Raw genomic sequence first — 21,055 nt, forward strand, 5'->3', positions numbered from 1 at the left:
TTTATTTGGGCTGTTATTTGTGTATCACTTGTAATCTTTGAAAAGCCCTAAAAAGTTATTCATATGTTGGTAAATTGCCATTTACTTTGAGTAACTTCCATGCAGTTTATCAAAATGACACAAATTGGCAGCATGTATTCTTCCAAATGGCAAATTGCATTATATTAGGAGAGTCAGCCACCCAGTTTCCTGTTTGAGGGAAATTACTCATGAGTGGGACAGAGATTCTTATCATTATTGCCTAAAAGACAAGAGATGTCAAAACAGTTATGATGGCAAAATTAAGCAATTGCAATGGGATGCAGCTCTGAGGTTATGCAAAGAGATTTGCAGTGATCCTGAAACTAAGACAAAGCAATGCAGATTCATACATTCATTGATATGCGCCCCACATCCATAGCTCTATGCACTCATCAAATATGCAGACATTGTGAGACAGACATAACATTGGATGCATTACCAACTTTTGATTCGATTGAGATATATTGCTATATCTGTTCTCCTGTAGAGTAATCCCACAGTGCTGTGCCCATGTAATACTGTAAGCATTAATGCTGTGAGTGTGACTGTGTTGATAGCCTCATGCCCAGTGGTGATGGCCAGCCTGTTCACCAGGGATCTAATGATACAGCTAAACGGTTAGACCACATGCTTTAAAAGCTGGGGATGAGAGCTGAGCCACAGAGACAAGATGGGCCCTAATGAAGACTACTCTGTGTGACTGCAGACAAGTCACATTTTATATTGAATTTAACCTCAAAAGGTTTAATAAAGGAATAAGTATATCAGCCTTTTCCGCATCCCATTGGACACAAGTGAACATTGTGTCTTGGCGACCGGCAGGCTCCACAAGTGGAATGCCATCATGACAGAATTTTCCAGATTCTTCCTTCCAGTCTCCCAGAAGTGCTGATTAGTGTCCAGGCTTGGTATCAAATTGGGGTCATGTGTTTTAGCTTGAGTAACACCCAGACTGCCAGTCAACCAGGCTAACACAGAGACAGAGAAGAATCATTTCTCTCCATATAAACTCAAGATTGTTGGTAATTGAGAATAGGGTCCTGGGTGTCTAGGGTTGTGTGTGAGCAAAGCTTGTCTTGTATAGAGAAGGTCTCAGAGTAAGGAAAAAAGCTGACATCAACTGGTGTCACTATCTATGACAGCACTGGCTGTGTGAGAAACTTTTGTGAATGATGCGTCTTGTCATAGAGATCCAGAATTTACAAAATTATATTGATTGGCCAGATGTTGGCACTATAACAAGCGATTGAAAATGAAACCTTTAAAAGGTCACGCCCCTAACCGCATTTGACCTAAAGTCATGAAATTCAGTACATAGGTCCCTCTCCTCACAAGGGTTGTTACTTGGTACCGCAGAGACAGTCATAAAGTCCACCTATTTCTACAATTTCTCTTCTTAAAATGTAGTTTTAAACCTAACCCTGACCTTAACCACACTGCTAAGCTTATGCCTAACCCTAACCTTAAATTAATACCAAAAAGCTCATTTTTGTTTTCATAAATGTTTACAATATAGCCAGTTGACTTTGTGCCTGTGGTAACTATTGGAAAACCCTCATAAGGAAACATTTTTGCCTCAGGTCCCCATAAAGTCCACCATTTAGAATTTTGTGAAAAACACTTCAAGTTAGTTCTCTGGCACCGAATGACCAATCTGCACGAAACATGATATGTGGCATCTATGGACAAAGGTCTCTCAACGCAATACTTTCTAGACTAGTACCTAAAACAACATGACCAATATACAGTACATTCACGTGGGCATGGTTTGGCACATAAATTTGGTACACATGTTGCGAACACTCAAGACTCAACATATACAAGAACATTCATAACGACCACACGGTGGCACTATAACAGGCACGTATATATCTCTTGATCTGTTTGACTCGGAGTGATACAATTTGGCACATGTGCTCAGGGATATGAGTTTAGCTAACCCACACAATATCTCAGACACCACCGGACAGTTTTGACAAAACTTGGGTGAATGACACGTCCTGCCATAGAGATCTATGGCATTGATTGGCCCAAGGGGGCGCTGCATGATTCATGGCGGACGACATGTTTACTGTTGCCTTGTTTCAAACCTGCTTTTCACAGCCTTGTAGGTGGTTTTGCTCAGACCACACACTTCTGGATAGTGGTTTCGGTTGAAAGAGGGACTTTAGTATCACTTGAAAGTCTAAATGATTTTATCTAATGACCTTTAATAGTAAGCTGGGCCCGGTTTCCCGATAGCGATGGAATTTAGACTTACATGTATTTAAACGATGCAACTTTCCTACAACGGCCGAAGATGCATTTCCAAAAACACCACGCAGAGAGAACGGTCACAAAGTGCATCATTGGAGCATGTGTCAATACTGATAGGATCGAAAGCTTTCTCCATCCAAATCTTACCTTGTCAGTATTGCTAAATCATTATACTGTTATATCAGCTCCTAGAGAGATATTACCACCTAAAAAGTTGCAAATATTGAGGCAGCTTATTTGTAATGCTTACTAGGGTTGCATATTTTCCCGGTATTTTAGAAATGTTTTACAAATTCTCCCGGGTAACCCGGCATTTCCTGCCAAAACCGTAAGGGTCATTCAAAAGCATACAAATAGGCCTGTCTAAATTTGTTTAGAGTTTCGATCGAAAATTCAAGCCTGACGATACCTAAATGTGATGAGCCACACATTAAAAGACATTTAATGAGCCTGAGCCCAAAAGCTTGTGCCGTTACCCAGTAGGCTACATATACAGTGCATTCAGAAAAGTATTCAGAACACTTGACTTTTCCCACATTGTTACTTTACAGCCTTATTCTAAACCAATCTACACACAATACCCCATAATGACAAAGCAAAAAAAGAAAAGAAATAAGTATTCAGACCCTTTACTCAGTACTTTGTTGAAGCAGCTTTGGCAGCGATTACAGCCTTGAGTCTTCTTGTGTATGACGCTATAAGCTTGGTTCTGAATACTTTCCGAATGCACTGTATGATATAGGCTACTGCACATTATGCACGACAGAAAAACATAAAATCCCATAGATGATGCTAGCTACAGTATATGTTATCTTGGGAAAATAAATGAAACTAGCTCCAGTAGGCAAATATTTGAGTGTGAAATGTATTACTGTACTGTATTGTATTATACGGACTGGATTTATAGACATCGTTCAAACCATGACAAAGCAAGGAGAGAAAATGTGATTCTGGTGCAGCACGTGGCCTAGAAAGTCTAAGTTAGCAAATACGATTTTACATTTTGAAATATAAATCGGTGTTATTTGTATAATTAGTAGGCTGACGTATATAAAAGCCTACCTTTCATAATATTTCCCCAAATGTTATTAGCCTACCTCCTCTTTCTCTCTCTATTGTTCCATCATTCCTTGATTGCTGTTAACAGTTAAATGAAATAAGTTATGCTGTCGCAATCTTCATCATTCAATTTATTTCATTTTATTTAACCTTTATTTAACTAGGCAAGTCAGTTAAGACACATTCTTATTTACAATGACTGCCTACCAAAAGGCAAAAGGCTTCCTGCGGGTACAGGGGCTGGGATAAAAAAAATATATATATACAGTTGAAGTTGGAAGTTTACATACACTTAGGTTGGAGTCATTAAAACTGGGTTTTCAACCACTCCACAAATTTCTTGTTAACAAACTATAGTTTTGGCAAGTCGGTTAGGACATCTACTTTGTGCATGACACAAGTAATTTTTCCAACAATTGTTTACAGACAGATTATTTCACATATAATTCACTGCATCACAATTCCAGTGGGTCATAAGTTTACATACACTAAGTTGACTGTGCCTTTAAACAGCTTGGAAAATTCAAAAAAATTATGTCATGGCTTTAGAATCTTCTGATAGGCTAATTGACATCATTTGAGTCAATTGGAGGTGCACCTGTGGATGTATTTCAAGGCCTACCTTCAAACTCAGTGCCTCTTTGCTTGACGCCATGGGAAAATCAAAAGAAATCAGCCAAGATCTCAGAAAAAAAATTGTAGACCTCCACAAGTCTGGTTCATCCTTGGGAGCAATTTCCAAATGCCTGAAGGTACCACGTTCATCTGTACAAACAATAGTAAGCAAGTATAAACAACATGGGACCACGCAGCCGTCATACCGCTCAGGAAGGAGACGCATTCTGTCTCCTAGAGATGAATGTACTTTGCTGCGAAAAGTGCAAATCAATCCCAGAACAACAGCAAAGGACCTTGTGAAGTTGCTGGAGGAAACAGGTACTAGGTCAGGGAGAGCTGTTGTTGGTTCCGTAGAGATGCTGTAGCATTGGGCGGACTTCCCTAACTCATGAGCTTCAGTTGGAAGCTACAGGAGGTCACCCGCTCGAAACATGACTCCTATGCATTAGACCTCCTGGAGAAGCGCACCACCACCACTGAACTGGATGGCGTTCAGAGGTACGCGACCCCACTGCTACGGGTGCCCAACCATCCTCCTCCGCAACCAACTGAAGCTCATGAGTTAGGGAAGTCCGCCCAATGCTACAGCATCTCTACGGAACCAACAACAGCTCTCCCTGACCTAGCACAATCCCAAACACTGCCGGATCTGATCGCCGCCACAAACCAGACCTCAGATGGGGTGGCTTCTATAGCCACCTCCCTCGCGGCAAAGACACTACTCCTCCAGCATGCACAAGCAGTTAGCTTCCCTGAGGAGCTAAAAGCTCTGAAAGCCGGTAGGGAAGTTGCTAAGGAGAGCCGTCTTCTCTCTCTCGCCCCAGAATATGATCAAATCCTTGGAGTGATTAGAGTCGGAGGGAGGCTGCGCCGAGCAGAAGTTTTGGACCCCGACGCTATCCACCCAATTATCCTTGACTCCAGACACCCTCTTACCAGGCTCCTCATCAAGAGTTATGATGAAAAGCTTCTCCACCCAGGGCCAGAGAGGGTCTATGGGGAGATGAGGCGGAAGTACTGGATACTTGGAGGACGAGGAGCCATTCGTAAGCACCAATACGCCTGCGTAGAATGTCAGAGATGGCGGGCCGGAGCCACTGTGCCCAAAATGGCAGATTTACCCCCTGCTCGCTTGCGCCTTCTCAAACCACCCTTCTGGTCAACAGGAGTAGATTGCTTTGGCCCCTTGACGATCAAGCTAGGTCGTCGAGTGGAAAAGCGCTGGGGCATTCTATTCAAGTGTTTGACGACTAGGTGTGTCCACCTGGACCTACTGGAGAGTTTGGATACTGAAGCCTTCCTCATGGCTGCCTCGAGCCTCCTGGCCGGTGGGACGTATCACTAAGACCATGCCTGGGACCGATGGTTTGCGTTAGATCAGTGGAGATCCAGGTAAAGAACCGGACATATATTAGGCCAGTTGCTCGACTAATTCCTCTCCCTGAGATGACGGAGGACGGGGAGTAATGAGCCTTTTTGAGGAGTGTGGAATTTAACAAATTTCCAGGGTGGCTGTAGAAAAGGCCCATGGAGTTGGTGGAATAATCCTTTAATTCATGGCCACTTACTCAGCTGGGCCAGGGGCGCTTTAAATAGGTCAGGTGGCAATGACCGACAGATCTCATCCACATAAAAGGAGGAAAACGGCATCGCCTGATCTCGCTGCTTTCTCTTCCTTAACTCCGTCTGCTCGAGAAGTTCTGTGCGTCCATGAATCCATGTAAGTCCACCGACTCTGTTACCTTTCATCTGAACTATCTGTTGCGATCGGGAGAGTGGGCCATCAGTTATTGTTTGTAGTTATTATCGCGGAGCGCGGCTTGGAGCGCACGCTTCAAACATATTGTGTAATGTGAATTGTAAATGATTGTGGCCATACTGATCCTCATAGGCCAATTATGCAATCGATATGGTTAATATGTAATTAAATTAATTACATGTACACATGAAGACAATTGAAAGGGTGAAATGAGAAACGTCATTGTTTGCTAACTGATCGACTTTGATATCAAACTAAAGGAGATTATAGATTAAATGACCATTCACTGTTTGTATTTATTTTATGATAAATAGTTAAGAGCCTAAATGACTCACAGGTGATTACTATTGACTTCTTAATGAACTGGATTGTTGAATTCCCTAATTATGTTATAATGAATGATTGTTATGATTTGATCTTTGTGATTATGAATTTGATTGGATACATGTTATTTTGTTTCCTTTGTTATGCAGCAGAGACTACTCAGTAAATATACCACTTTATGGTTAAAGGAATTCCTGCCTCAGTCTCATCCATTCTTCTGTCATCTGACACGTGACCACCTGTTCACCTTCACTGTCAGTCATCCTACCTGTCCAGCTACCCACACAGATTCCACTAATCTTTCAGTATCTATATCCACAGTAAAACGAGTCCTATATCGACATAACCTGAAAGGCCGCTCAGCAAGGAAGAAGCCACTGCTCCAAAACCGCCATAAAAAAGCCAAACTACGGTTTGCAACTGCACATGGGGACAAAGATCGTACTTTTTGGAGAAATGTCCTCTGGTCTGATGAAACAAAAATAGAACTGTTTGGTCATAATGACCATCGTTATGTTTGGAGGAAAATGGGGGAGGCTTTCAAGCCAAAGAACCCCATTCCAACTGTGAAGCATGGGGGTGGCAGCATCATGTTGTGGGGGTGCTTTGCTGCAGGAAGGACTGGTGCACTTCACAAAATAGATGGCATCATGAGGTAGAAAAATGATGTGGATATATTAAAGCAACATCAAGACATCAGTCAGGAAGTTAAAGCTTGGTCGCAAATGGGTCTTCCAAATGGACAATGACCCCAAGCATACTTCCGAAGTTGTGGCAAAATGGCTTGAGGACAACAAAGTCAAGGAATTGGAGTGGCCATCACAAAGCCCTGACCTCAATCCTATAGAAAATGTGTGGGCAAGACTGAAAAAATTTGTGTGAGCAAGGAGGCCTACAAATCTAACTCAGTTACACCAGCTCTGTCAGGAGGAATGGGCCAAAACTCACCCAACTTATTGTGGGAAGCTTGTGGAAGGCCACCCGAAACGTTTGACTCAAGTTAAACAATTTAAAGGCAATGCTACCAAATACTAATTGAGTGTATGGAAACTTCTGACCCACTGGGAATGTGATGAAAGAAATAAAAGCTGAAATAAATCACTCTACTATTATTCTGACATTTCACATTCTTAAAATAAAGTGGTGATCCTAACTGACCTAAGACAGGGAATCTTTACAATGATTAAATGTCAGGAATTGTGAAAAACTGAGTTTAAATGTATTTGGCTAAGGTGTATGTAAACTTCCGACTTCAACTGTATGTACCTTTCCAAATCATGCCCAATCAATTGAATGTGCCACAGGTGGACTCCAATCAAGTTGTAGAAACATCTCAAGGATGATCAATGGAAACAGGATGCACCCGAGCTCAATTTCGAGTCTCATAGCAAAAGGTCTGAATACTTATGTAAATAAGCTATTTCAGTTTTTTTATTTGTAACAAATTTGCAAACATTTCTAAAAAACTGTTTTTGCTTTCTCATTATTGTGTAATCCTATTTAGAATAAGGCTGTAACGTAACAAAGTGTGGGAAAAGGGAAGGGGTCTGAATACTTTCAGAATGCCCTGTATAGGGCTATATGTCAAACTAGAACCGGAAAATCTAATTTGAATGGAGTTGATGTCACGCCTGCTCCCTCTCCCCCTCCCTGGCGCTCGAAGGAGACAGGCTCCCCAACATTACGCTCTCCTGCCACCATCAGTACGCACACCTGTCTTGCCCCGTCATGCGCATCAGCGATTATTGGACTCACCTGGACTCAATCATCTGTGTAATTACCTACCCTATATCGGTCTGTTCCCAAACTCTGTTCCCTGCTTCAGGATTAATGTTTGTTCGTCTTTGCATACCCGGTTCTATTGCTGTCCCTGTCCTGTTTGATGTCTGTTCCATAATAAATGTTCTACTCCCCGTACCGGCTTTCTTCTCCAGCGTCGGTCCTTACAGTTGATGGAGAGAGAGAAAGACTGCAAGAGAGCTTGCGCATGCACTCATTTAAAGCAACGAATTTCGAATGATGGGCTGTTTTAAAACTCTGCAGCTACAACATGTAACGATGTACGCTGAAAGTTGGGAAGCAAGTTCAGGGAGTGAATACATTTAATTAATAAATTAACAAAACAATAAACACAAACAGCAACAATGACGACTGGGGAAGAACCCGAAGGGAGTGACATATAAAGGGCAGGTAATCAAGGAGGTGATGGAGTCCAGGTGAGTATAATTATGCGCGTACCGCTGGTGACAGGTGTGCGCCCTAACGAGCAGCCTGGTGACCTAGAGGCCGGAGAAGGAGCACAAATGACACAATAAAATAAAAGTTACAATTAAAAAATAAGGTGACCCCGAAAGCCAGATGGAGATGGGTAAATTAGACGGGCATTCGGTCTTTATATTACTGTAGCATAGACTATGCTGCAGCAAATGCAGGCCTAGCTATCACAAGAAAAAAGTTACCATGATGAGATGACAGTATAGGTAGATGGGCTGTCTGTCCCCACCCTGAGCATTGAAGATTCTTCATGCAGAGGCCATAGAGAAGCCAGATTTAAACATGCATATAATTTAACAGTTTCATTTCACGCCATGCTGTTCATATAAGTAATTTATTATAATTTACCAGTTTCTCTCAGTTATTTATCCTTGGAAAATCGAGTGGTTTTGGGTGGTAAATCCCAGTAAAACTCAGTAACCAGGTTAAACTCTAATGCTTACCCAATAAAAATGCCCAGTCGGCACATCATTGCACACAAATTAGGCTATGAAATACACTGAGTGCACAAAACATTAAGAATACCTGCTCTTTCCATGACAGACTGACCAGGTGAATGCCATGATAGACTTGTTGATGTTACTTGTTAAATCCACTTCAATCAGTGTAGATGAAGGGAAGGAGATAGGTTAAAATATATTTTAAGCCTTGAGACAATTGAGACATGAATTGTGTATGTGTGCCATTCAGAGGGTAAATGGTCAAGACAACATATTTAAGTGTCTTTGAACGGGGTATGGTAGTAGGTCCCAGGTGCACCGGTTTGTGTCAATAACTGCAACGCTGCTGTTTTTTTTTTTATACCCGTGTGTATCAAGAATGGTCCACCACACAAAGACATCCAGTCAACTTGACACTACTGTGGGAAGCATTGGAGTCAACATGGGCCAGCATCCCTGTGGAACGCTTTCAACACCTTGTGGAGTCCATGTCCCGACGAAGTGAGGCGGTTCTGAGGGCAAAAGGAGGTTGGGGGTGCAACTTAATATTAGGAAGGTGTTTTTAATGTTTTGTACACTCAGTGTATATTCAACAAATTAGAAGTAGAAAAATAGAACTCAATTGATTAAACATGAAATTACTTCAATATGCTTGCAAAAGGCCTATAGCCTACTGTTTATTTTAATGCGGTCATCTCTGTTTTCATTTGAAGCATCTTTATATGTTGCTTGTTTGTATCAATTGCAAAGACATTGGCAACTTTGTATTTGTAGTCAACATTGTTCTGAAGTTATCGGCAGTCACAGGGAAACGGATAGACCATGTGAATCTATGTTCAACAGAGATCTTCTGTGTATAAAGTGACACAGGAGGGCAAAAAAGGAACTAACGATGCACGTAGCTGTTCTACGATTGGCCCGAGGAATCTTTAGATTACGAGCATTTTCAAGTGCAACGTTAATAACGATGGTTTTGGGAAACAGCTTGGAGATATTAACGATGCTCTTACGAAGGTTCTACTGATGAACTTAGCCTTAAGATGCTTTTGGGAAATGGGGCCCTGGACAGTATTGCCCTATAGATTATCTGCCATGAGTAAAACAATGCAATACTACACATCTTTCTGCCCCGAATCTTTCTTCACCCGCCCTGAAATATTTAAAAATATAATTATACCTTCTATAAAAGATAACTTAAGTCTTCCTCTGTCCCAAGTATGATTTCTTCAGATTGTAAACAATCTCATAAACAGTAATCATGCTTTTCTTTCTGTCTAGACTCTGAATATCGGGTCTGGATACATGTTAGTCCATTCCAAGCACAGCTCGGTCAATATTCTCCATAGCCCTGAGGTGAGATGGCAGTCATAACTGAAGAGAATATTAGTCCAGGGACAGATATTATGGTAGCTCCAGAACTTCAGACAGGAAACGGAGGTGACCTAATATTAGATTCTTTCTCTCTTTACTTTGCAGCTAAAGTAGATAATTAGAGAAGAAGAATCCTCAGGACTCGGTCTGAATATGGAGCAGCCTTCTGGGCTCCACCACCTAAAAAGCATCGACAGTCATCTCCTGGTATATAGAATGGCTTGAGACCGTTGTGAATGTGTGGATTAAACCAATGAATGCAAGTAGGAGAGACTAGTGAAAATAATGTATGGTAGGCCTATAACCCTTTTAACACTGCTTAGCCAATCCAATGTGTAGTATTGTGCTTTCCTTTTGTATCCACGTTAGTTGCTAGAACTATGCTGGATTGGACAATGTGAAAAGAAAATATCAGAGCCAGTATGTGTGGGTCAGCATGAGAGTGGAAATAGGGTATTTTTGTATTGGACTGGTGAACTGCACAGCAGTCTGCCCTTGTCAGAAATGAACTGTAATTATGTGGTAAGAAATGCTTACAATTGGCTTATTAGGTCTATAGCTGATATAAAAAGCTTTAATGTATCTACTAGTATGGGATGTGTTGGGTAAAAAAGGGCGTACAAGCGAATACATGGACTGAAATGTGCAATGTGTTATGCCTGCTCATCATTTGAGAGATGAACCTTATAATTGTGCCCCTCACTTTATTTCCTGCAGGGTAGGTCTATTTAACTTTGTGTCCTCACTGTGCCTACTTGGTCCACGTCTACCTTAAGTTATTAATGTATCGCCTTATTTTACTCCCAGTCACAGCACCTTTAAATCATGGGCGTCTTTTTTTTAAACAGTCATCCATCAAGACATCCATATCATTAATAACAGAAACTATTGATGCGCAAACGTCCAATCTAAAAACGAATGAGCAAACCATGCGTTCGCAAATTCATCATACACACACATTTACATAATTTACAAATCCCTCTTTGTCTCGTCGGTTAGATTAATAATAATTCTCGAGTACCGGGATAGGATATTTTTCACATCTACCTAAAAGGCGAATATTTAGGCTACGGAATGAAAACTAAAGCTTGTCCAAAGTTGCGACCTCTTTTACACCTTTGGTAGCCTACTTACCCTACTTTTTCGCTTTCCATTGTTCACACACGCCCTTGTCATTCTCCCTTGAGACAGAGATAAAGCTGTCCTTACCGTCGAAGTCCTTGGAACGAGGATGGCCATGACATCCGCGATTTCTTCAAACAGGGTCGGTGCCCGGTGTCCACTGCATAAGTTCGGTCCATGGTCTTAGGGCTGAGGTATTTCTCGGTGTCCGAAAATCCTCTTCTCACCCGGTTGTTCGTCCGTACTCCGAGCGCGTGGTGGAGCGGAGAGAGCGCTGCTTGGTTCTGTTGCCTCCACAAATGTTTAGGCGCATTCGCGTTTCCATCCGTGCAGCTACTGCTGCTGCCGAAGCTACCACTGCCAGAGACAAGGGATGCTGTCACATTCCCGCCGGCGGTATCCATCCTAGCTTGCCAAGGTTTTTATTAGACTCGCAGTCTGGATTAAAACATGCAAAGTGAAGCCTCTGGACTTTTTCGGCGCCTTGTCTCGGGGCTGTTGCTGCCAAGATGTTTTCTAAAACTTTGTTCTGCTGGAGACCTAAATTAATTCAACATTTGTTACTTTCAACACAGATTTTCGGTTAGTTTGAAAAGTTACTTGAAATCTGCAGATCCAGGCACTTCTCTGAATTACCTTTAACAGGACAGAGCTATCTAAAGTTAAGCAGTTAAATAATGTGCATTGCCTCATTTTCCAAAATACAGTAGTAGACTATCCAACAAAACATCCATTTGGTGACTAGTCTACTTTTGTCATCTTAATACACCACCACACACTCCAAACACTATTGCCATCTATAGGCCTACTGTGCTAAGAATTTTTTTTTTTAATTAACATTTAATTTTGTGTTATTATAACGTCCCGTCCAATGTTACTCTCTCCCTGTCGCTCAGATAAGAACCTGGCTGTAGGCGAACTCCAAGTGCTCCACCGTCTATGCGTACACGCCTATTTCAGCAAGGTTCTGGTGACGATTCCTTATCCGTGCTCCCCAATAGGCTTACGTGGTACGTGGATAAACTACCTTGAGCCTAAATTAAAATCCATGAATGACCTTTAATGTTTCCGAAATAATATGTTCCAAAAACCGGCTGTCATAACTTTACGCACTCGATGCATGAAAACATCCATGCAGTAGGCGGCCTAAACAACCACAATGTCACTGTTCATCCCCCATCTGCAGTCCTTGTTAACGATGGAATAGGAAAGCTGTCACAGCATACATAAAACATGAGACCTTAGCCACCTCCCTTTGACCACAACACAAATGCAGTCCAGAGGGATATGTAATGTCATGGCTAAAATGGGAATCAATCCAAATGTTGCTTCTCTGATCCTTGTTAATGGAATCAAGGTATGGGAGTATCATAATATAATAAAATAAGATTAGAATGTGAAAAAAGTGTTCACTCGTTGATCCTTGTTCATGGAATCAAAACCATGACCACAACAAGTGTCTAAATGTGTCTTCTATATTTATTGTTTAAAATAATATATTGCTACGTATGCATTGCAAAGTTCTTTGGGGAGGATACCCTAAATTCAACTAATAGGATGCAACATTCAATAGATTTCTCTAGTAATATGATAAAATATAATTTTATTCTTCACTTATTTAAAATGCAGACAGTACAAACAAAAAGTATTCAAATTTAGATGAGGATAATGTAATTTCCCACCAAAACAAGTAAACACTAATACAGATGGTTAATGCCATCTACTTAATCTTTTTAAATATGGTTGTATTTTTTAGGGCAGACAAATTATATTTGTTTCATTCTGTTTCACATTTGAGATGTGTCCAGTGTCATTCCTCCACACGGAGTGACGGGGTGGATGGGACCTAGATTGTGATTTGGACTCCAGTCTCCAGAGAGGAGAAAGCATGACCATCCAGCTCCTTCTACCACTACAGGCAGTCAGCCACCATGAAATTGCTTTAGGCACATTTTCAATTTCTTTGTTCTTTATTTCCTTTAAACCCAAGAGAGGACTTTTGGTCAAATCGCAGTGTGTTCTTCCTCCTCTCCCACTGCTTGGTTCGAGCCCATTACAATGTAAACTAACTGGCCGGGACTCTAATTTCTTCAATGCCAGGAGCATGAATGCAATCTCCTCAGAAATAGGCTCTTGACAGAGCAGTGGTTGCTTTGCACGCAATGTTGGTGAGGAGAGGGTTATGACAGTGGGCCAAAGAGAAAAGAACACTCCCCTATGCAGTGCCTTCAGGAAGTATTCACACCCCTTTTCCCACTTTTGTTGTGTTACAAAGTGGGATTGAAATGGATTGAATTGTCATAAAGCAGCGCTTTATTATGGACAGATTCTCCCCATCCTAGCTACTGTTGTATCTACAGTTGAAGTCGTAAGTTTACATACATTTAGGTTGGAGTCATTAAAACTGTTTTTTCAACCACTCCACAAATTTCTTGTTAACAAACTATAGTTTTGCCAAGTCGGTTAGGACATCTACTTTGTACATGACACAAATAATTTTTCCAACAATTGTTTACAGACAGATTATTTCACTTATAATTCACTGCATCACAATTCCAGTGGGTCAGAAGGTTACATACACTAAATTGACTGTGTCTATAAACAGTGTGGAAAATTCCAGAAAATAATGGTATGGCTTTTGAAGCTTCTGATAGGCTAATTGACATCCTTTGAGTCAATTGGAGGTGTACCTGTGGATGTATTTCAAGGCCTACCTTCAAACTCAGTGCCTTTTTGCTTGACATCATGGGAAAATCAAAATATATCAGCCAAGACCTCAGATCGTAGACCTCCACAAGTCTGGTTCATCCTTGGGAGCAATATCCAAACGCCTGAAGGTACCACGTTCATCTGTACAAACAATAGTAAGCAAGTATAAACACCATGGGACCACGCAGCTGTCATACCGCTCAGGAAGGAGACGCGTTCTGTCTCCTAGAGAATAACGTATTTTGGTGCGAAAAGTGCAAATCAATTCCAGAACAGTAGCAAAGGACCTTGTGAAGATGCTGGAGGAAATATGTACAAAAGTATTTATATGCAAAGTAAAAACGAGTCCTATATCGACATAACCTGAAAGGCCGCTCAGCAAGGAAGAAGCCACTGCTCCAAAACCGCCATAAAAAAGCCAGACTATGGTTTGCAACTGCACATGGGGACAAAGATCGTACTTTTTGGAGAAATGTCCTCTGGTCTGATGAAACAAAAATAGAACTGTTTGGCCATAATGACCATCGTTATGTTTGGAGGAAAAAGGGGGAGGCTTGCAAGCCGAAGAACACCATCCCAACTGTGAAGCACAGGGGTGGCAGCATCATGTTGTGGGGGTGCTTTGCTGCAGGAGGGACTGGTGCACTTCACAAAATAGATGGCATCATGAGGTAGGAAAAGTATGTGGATATATTGAAGCAAGATCTCAAGACATCAGTCAGGAAGTTAAAGCTTGGTCGCAAATGGGTCTTCCAAATGGACAATGACCCCAAGCATACTTCCAAAGTTGTGGCAAAATGGCTAAAGGACAACAAAGTCAAGGTATTGGAGTGGCCATCACAAAGCCCTGACCTCAATCCCATAGAACATTTGTGGGTGTAACGGATTTGAAATGGCTAGCTAGTTAGCGGTGGTGCGCGCTAATAGCCTTTCAATTGATGACGTCACTTGCTCTGAGACCTTGAAGTAGTGGTTCCCCTTGCTCTGCAAGGGCCGTGGCTTTTGTGGAGCGATGGGTAACGATGCTTCGTGGGTGACTGTTGTTGATGTGTGCAGAGGGTCCCTTGTTCACGCCCGGGTCGGGGCGAGGGGACGGACTAAAGTTAAACTGTTACATGGGCAGGACTGAAAAAGCGTGTGCGAACAAGGAGGCCTACAAACCTGACTCAGTTACACCAGCTCTGTCAGGAGGAATGGGCCAAAATTCAACCAACTTATTGTGGGAAGCTTGTGGAAGGCCACCCAAAACGTTTGACCCAAGTTAAACAATTTAAAGGGAATGCTACCAAATACTCATTGAGTGTATGGAAACTTCTGACCCAGTGGGAATGTGATGAAAGAAATAAAAGCTGAAATAAATCATTCTCTCTACTATTATTCTGACATTTCACATTCTTAAAATAAAGTGGTGATCCTAACTGACCTAAGACAGGGAATTTTTACTCTGATTAAATGTCAGGAATTGTGAAAAACTGAGTTTAAATGTATTTGGCCAAGGTGTATGTAAACTTCCGACTTCAACTGTATGTGTTGGGTACAGAGATGGGATCGTTAAAAAATCATGTTAAACACTCTTATTGCACACAGAGGGAGTCAATGCAATTTATGTGACTTGTTAAGCACAGTTGTACTCCTGAACTTATTTAGGCTTGCCATAACAAAAGGGTTGAATACTTATTCACTCAAGACATTTTAGTTTTTAATTTATAATACATTTGTAAACATTTCGAGACACATAATTCCACTTTAACGTTATGGGGTATTGTGTGTAGATCAGTGACAGAAAATCTCAATTTAATACATTTTTAATTCAGGCTATATCACAACAAAATGTGGAAAAAGTCAAGGGGTGTGAATACTTTCTGAAGGCACTATAAAAAAGTGTTTGATCTGACTTCATCTGTCCCGATCTCATCTATCCATCTCCCCTGAAGTGACCGGTTCCTTCCTCCACTTCTTTTTATTTTTCCAGTACTGGTATGGTAGGCTAGCTGTAACCTATCCCAGTTTGTAAACTTCACTCTTTCATTGTTCAAATGAACCCTTAACTTGAACTTGGAAGCAGTAAGTTGTCTGCCTTCCAGTTCTCTTCTTCTTCAACCCTGATGAACTATAAATGAACCAAGCCTTAAACTGAGCTAAGACGTTGTACAGTATGGTCTTTGTTAGAATTCTCAATCATTTTCTCCCATGTTGTCCATAGTGAAGTGTATAGAAGACATAGCAATTAATAATTATATTACAAAGGGCTTGTGCCTTACTTACATATATTAATCAATTCTTGATAAAATGTATGATGACATCACAACATAATCTAAGCTTTAAAAAAAAAAAATCACAGCTGTGCTAAAATCTGTGCTAAAATTGGACGGTGTAATATATGTACGTAGCTTGTTGTTGATGAAGAAGACACTGCTCTCCAATGCAAATCTTCATGATCAGTGGAGTGAGGCGTTCTAAATCCCAGGGACACTGTCCATTCTATGAATTCTAATTACATGGTCCTACATCTTCTCTCTGTCTCATATTACAAAGACATTACCTGGCCACAGAGCAACTGCCAAACTTGATGTGTTCTCAGATGCACTGGGGATTACTTTCATCTGCAGGAGCTGGGGGGGTCTTCTTTGTTGATATTCTTTTGGCTGTACTTTAGGTTTGTTTTTTCCCCTTACTTACACTTATTTACTCCTCCTCGTCACCTATGGGATATAAGGCTACAATGAGCTACTGTTTATCCCCTTACTATTTGTGGTCCCTGAGAATTTTTCTCAGACATGGGCTACTTGTGAATGCAAATCTCTCACCTTGTGAAGCTCTGGTAACTCTCAACTGACCTCATAGCAGATGGTACTGTACGTTGTGCACTGCACACTGCAGAGGGCTTAGCTTCCCCAAACCTTTCTTAATACCCTGCTGTAACTTTGTTTAGACTGTTTGATAGTATGGTGGTGATGGCTGTGTGCTTTGAATCCCATACAATCCTAGAACTCTGACAGATTACACGGAACCCAAACCGGCTGCGCGAGTGCGCCATCGTGTGCTATCGTGCATACATTTATTTTGTCCCCCTACACCAAACGCGATCACGACACGCAGGTTAAAATATCGAAACAAACTCTGAACCAATGACATTAATTTGGGGACAGGTCGAAATGCATTAAACATGTATGGCAATTTAGCTAGTTAGCTTGCACGTGCTAGCTAATTTGTCCTATTTAGCTAGCTTGCTGTTGCTAGCTAATTTGTCCTGGGATATAAACATTGAGTTGTTATTTTACCTGAAATGCACAAGGTCCTCTACTCCGACAATTAATCCACACATAAAACGGCCAACCGAGTCGTTTCTAGTCATCTCTCCTCCATCCAGGCTTTTTCATCTTTGAACTTATATGGTGATCGGCATCTAAACTTTCATAGTATTACCACGACGACTGGCAAAACAGTTCGTCTTTCAATCACACACGTGTGTATTACCAATGAGGAGATGGTACGTGGGTACCTGCTTCTATAAACCAATGAGGAGATGGGAGAGGCAGGACTTTCAGCGCAATCTGCGTCAGAAATAGAAAGGAGTTCTATTTAACCCTTGGCATCGCAGACGCTCGTTGGCGCGCGAGCAGTGTGGGTGCAATAATTGAATAACATGGATTTCTACATTTACTCTCGCGACTCTCGCGCATGCGACGTTTCCGGTCTGGTCAGCATGTTAGCCTGTATTATGACAGTGTTCCCCAAGTGGTTTTTTTATAGGATCTAGGGAGGCTGTATATGACATACTGAAAGTTTGTCATATTTTGGACTGGTGCCTCAAGGGGTTTTGGTTGAATGACTACGCTCTACTACATGTTGAAACCTCTGCTCCACCAAAGGGCCAAAAATAGCGTAAAAACACAATTCTGTGAAATTATGTTGATTTGCAAGATGGATACCATGTCTTGTTTGTTACTGTAGTTGTTTTGTTTAGTTAATCATTACTTTTCAGAAGAAATGGAGACAAGATATTTCCCAGATCTGTATGATGAAATCAGTCAATTACAGTGCTAGCGAAGATAGCTCTATTAGAAATACACGGATGAGTCAGACTTCAGTAGACAAGTGAGTCAGGGTTCACTTCAATAAGTGCCAAATAAACACAGAAAATGAAGGGCTACATTTGTATAATTGTAGCTCATCCAAAAAGAAAGCACTCTTTCCAGACTGCCTGACAGTCTAAACATCCCTTATGGTAATTTAATTTGTATAAAATTAGAAAGTCAACACACACACATACACACACCTCACCTGCTGGTGTCGGCTGAGGTGATGGCGATAAGTGGAGGGGTGCGTAGGGGCAGTGTGGTCGGTCGCAGTGGGACTGTGACAGTGTCTGGTTCAGGTTTGTGGTTGTAGTAGTACTGCTCAGCCTGCCTGAAGGCCAGAGGAGGCAGCTGGACAGTGCGACATGACAGCCTCCGGACCAGGAAGGGCTCCATACAGGACATTGGCCCCGGCTCTGGAGAGTCTGATGAATCATCTGACACCTGGGACAGAGGAGAGCAGAGACAGACAGACAGTCAGGATGGAGATATACCTGAGAGGGATGAGAGACAGACAGGATGGAGATATACCTGAGAGAGAGGAGAGACAGACAGGATGAAGATATACCTGAGAGAGAGGAGAGACAGACAGGATGGAGATATACCTGAGAGAGAGGAGAGACAGACAGCATGGAGATATACCTGAGAGAGAGGAGAGACAGACAGGATGGAGATATACCTGAGAGAGGAGAGACAGACAGGATGGAGAGATACCTGAGAGAGAGGAGACAGACAGGATGGAGATATACCTGAGAGAGAGGAGAGACAGACAGGATGAAGATATACCTGAGAGAGAGAAGAGACAGACAGGATGGAGATATACCTGAGAGAGAGAAGAGACAGACAGGATGGAGATATACCTGAGAGAGAGGAGAGACAGACAGGATGGAGATATACCTGAGAGAGAGGAGAGACAGTCAGGATGAAGATATACCTGAGAGAGAGGAGAGACAGACAGGATGGAGATATACCTGAGAGAGGAGAGACAGACAGCATGGAGATATACCTGAGCGAGAGGAGAGACAGACAGGATGGAGATATACCTGAGAGAGAGGAGAGACGGCCAGGATGGAGATATACCTGAGAGAGAGGGGAGACAGACAGGATGGAGATATACCTGAGAGAGAGGGGAGACAGACAGGATGGAGATACAGTATACCTGAGAGAGGAGAGACAGACAGGATGGAGATATACTTGGGAGTGAAGAGAGACAGAAAGACAGGATGGATATACCTGAGAGAGTCTAGAGGTCAGACAAACAGACAGACAGACAGGATGGTGATATACCTGAGAGAAGAGAGGAGAGACAAACATACAGACATGTTGGAGATATACCTGAGAGAAGAGACGATAGACAGATAGGATGGTGACATACCTGAGAAGAGAGGATAGACAGACAGACAGTATGGTGATATACCTGAGAGAGGGGAGAGGAGAGACAGACAGACAGGATATACCTGAGAGAGAGGAGAGGAGAGACAGACAGACAGGATGGTGATATACCTGAGAGAGAAGAGAGGAGTTACAGACAGAATGGTGATATACCTGAGAGAGAAGAGAGGAGAGACTGATAGCATGGTGATATACCTGATACTGAGATAAATAAACAGACACCAAGAGGTACCTGAGGGGAGAAGAGGAGATATGCCATCTGAAAGATAGAGCTGGTCAGGAGGAGATAGAGAGAGAGACAAGGAGAGGATAGATGCTCAGGAGATACTGATGCAGAGCAGAAAGAAATAACCCAATCCTGCATACATATGCTTGCAGATCATTACAATTATCAGCAGTGATTGATACACAGTGTGAAGTCGATGGAGGCTCTCAAATCATGGAGGCTCTCAATTCAAACTTTTTGCACTAGTGCCATTATGTAAAGCTTTACCGATCAGGAGTGTCTTCAATTACCCAACCCTGTCCATAACAGAGAATAGAATGAATAGAATTAGACAGTGCTCTATTTGGTCCACACTAGTTCATGTCAGAGCCGACAGTACATATGGTTCTGATCCACAACATAGAATTAGGATTGAAGCCCATTCTTTGCACTAACCTGCACTCAGTGTACAAAACATTAGGGACACCTTCCTAATATTGAGATACACCCCCTTTAACCCTCAGAACAGCCCCAATTCATTGGGGCATGGACTCCACAAGGTGTCAAAAGCATTCCACAGGGATGCTGGCCCATGTTACCTCCAGTGCTTCTCACAGTTATGTCAAGTTGGCTGGATGTCCTTTGGGTGGTGGATCATTCTTGATACACAGGAGAAACTGTTGAGTGTGAAAAACCCAGCAGCGTTGCAGTTCTTGACACAAACCGGTGCACCTACTGTACTACCATATCCCGTTCAAAGGCACCTCAATATTAGGAAGATGTCCCTAATGTTTTGTACACTCATCTAAGCTGATTGAAGTGGATTTAACAAGTGACATCTATTAGGGATCATAGCTGTCACCTGTATTTACCTGGTCATTTACCTATGTCATGGAAAGAGCAGTCTATGTTATGTTCATAATGTTTTGTACACTCTGTGTATAGTCATACTAGTGCGGCATATAGCCATGCAACATTACTACGAATAAAGCTTACACAACAACTGTTGATATACTTCTACGGAACCTCCTCTGGGAATGGCTTTCAAAGTGCTACTAAAGCAGCATTTTGTGTCTTTAAAGGGTATCATAGCTGATGGAAACTAAATCAGCTGCCTGTTTCTTCAGTGTATCAAGTAGAATGTGTGTTTGTGAGTGAGTGAGTGAGTGAGTGAGTGAGTGAGTGAGTGAGTATATGTGGGAGTGAGTGTGTGTGTGTGTGTGTGTGTGTGTGTGTGTGTGTGTGTGTGTGTGTGTGTGTGTGTGTGTGTGTGTGTGTGTGTACCTATATGAGCCAGGTCCACTCACACATATATGGTGAGACAGCATGATGTAAAAGTCTGTGCCATTAATCTTCTGGCTAACCATGAGTCGTTTTCATTGGTTCTGCATGATTAACAAGACTTTCCCATTAAGTAAGGGTCAAC

General features: G+C 42.0%; 1 protein-coding gene across 1 annotated transcript in view; it reads right to left on the reverse strand.

Annotated features, from left to right (window-relative positions):
* The window catches only part of LOC120053554 (cAMP-specific 3',5'-cyclic phosphodiesterase 4D-like), a 275,152-nt gene extending 256,724 nt beyond the window's left edge, over positions 1–18,428 (reverse strand). Inside the window, exon 1 of the mRNA XM_039000723.1 lies at positions 18,238–18,428. Coding sequence (XP_038856651.1) covers positions 18,238–18,428 — 191 coding nt within the window. The remainder of the gene's footprint in view (positions 1–18,237) is intronic.
* Positions 18,429–21,055: the final 2,627 nt, after the last annotated feature.

The sequence above is a fragment of the Salvelinus namaycush genome, chromosome 1 (assembly GCF_016432855.1).
Source record: "Salvelinus namaycush isolate Seneca chromosome 1, SaNama_1.0, whole genome shotgun sequence".
Taxonomy (NCBI): Eukaryota; Metazoa; Chordata; class Actinopteri; order Salmoniformes; family Salmonidae; genus Salvelinus; species Salvelinus namaycush.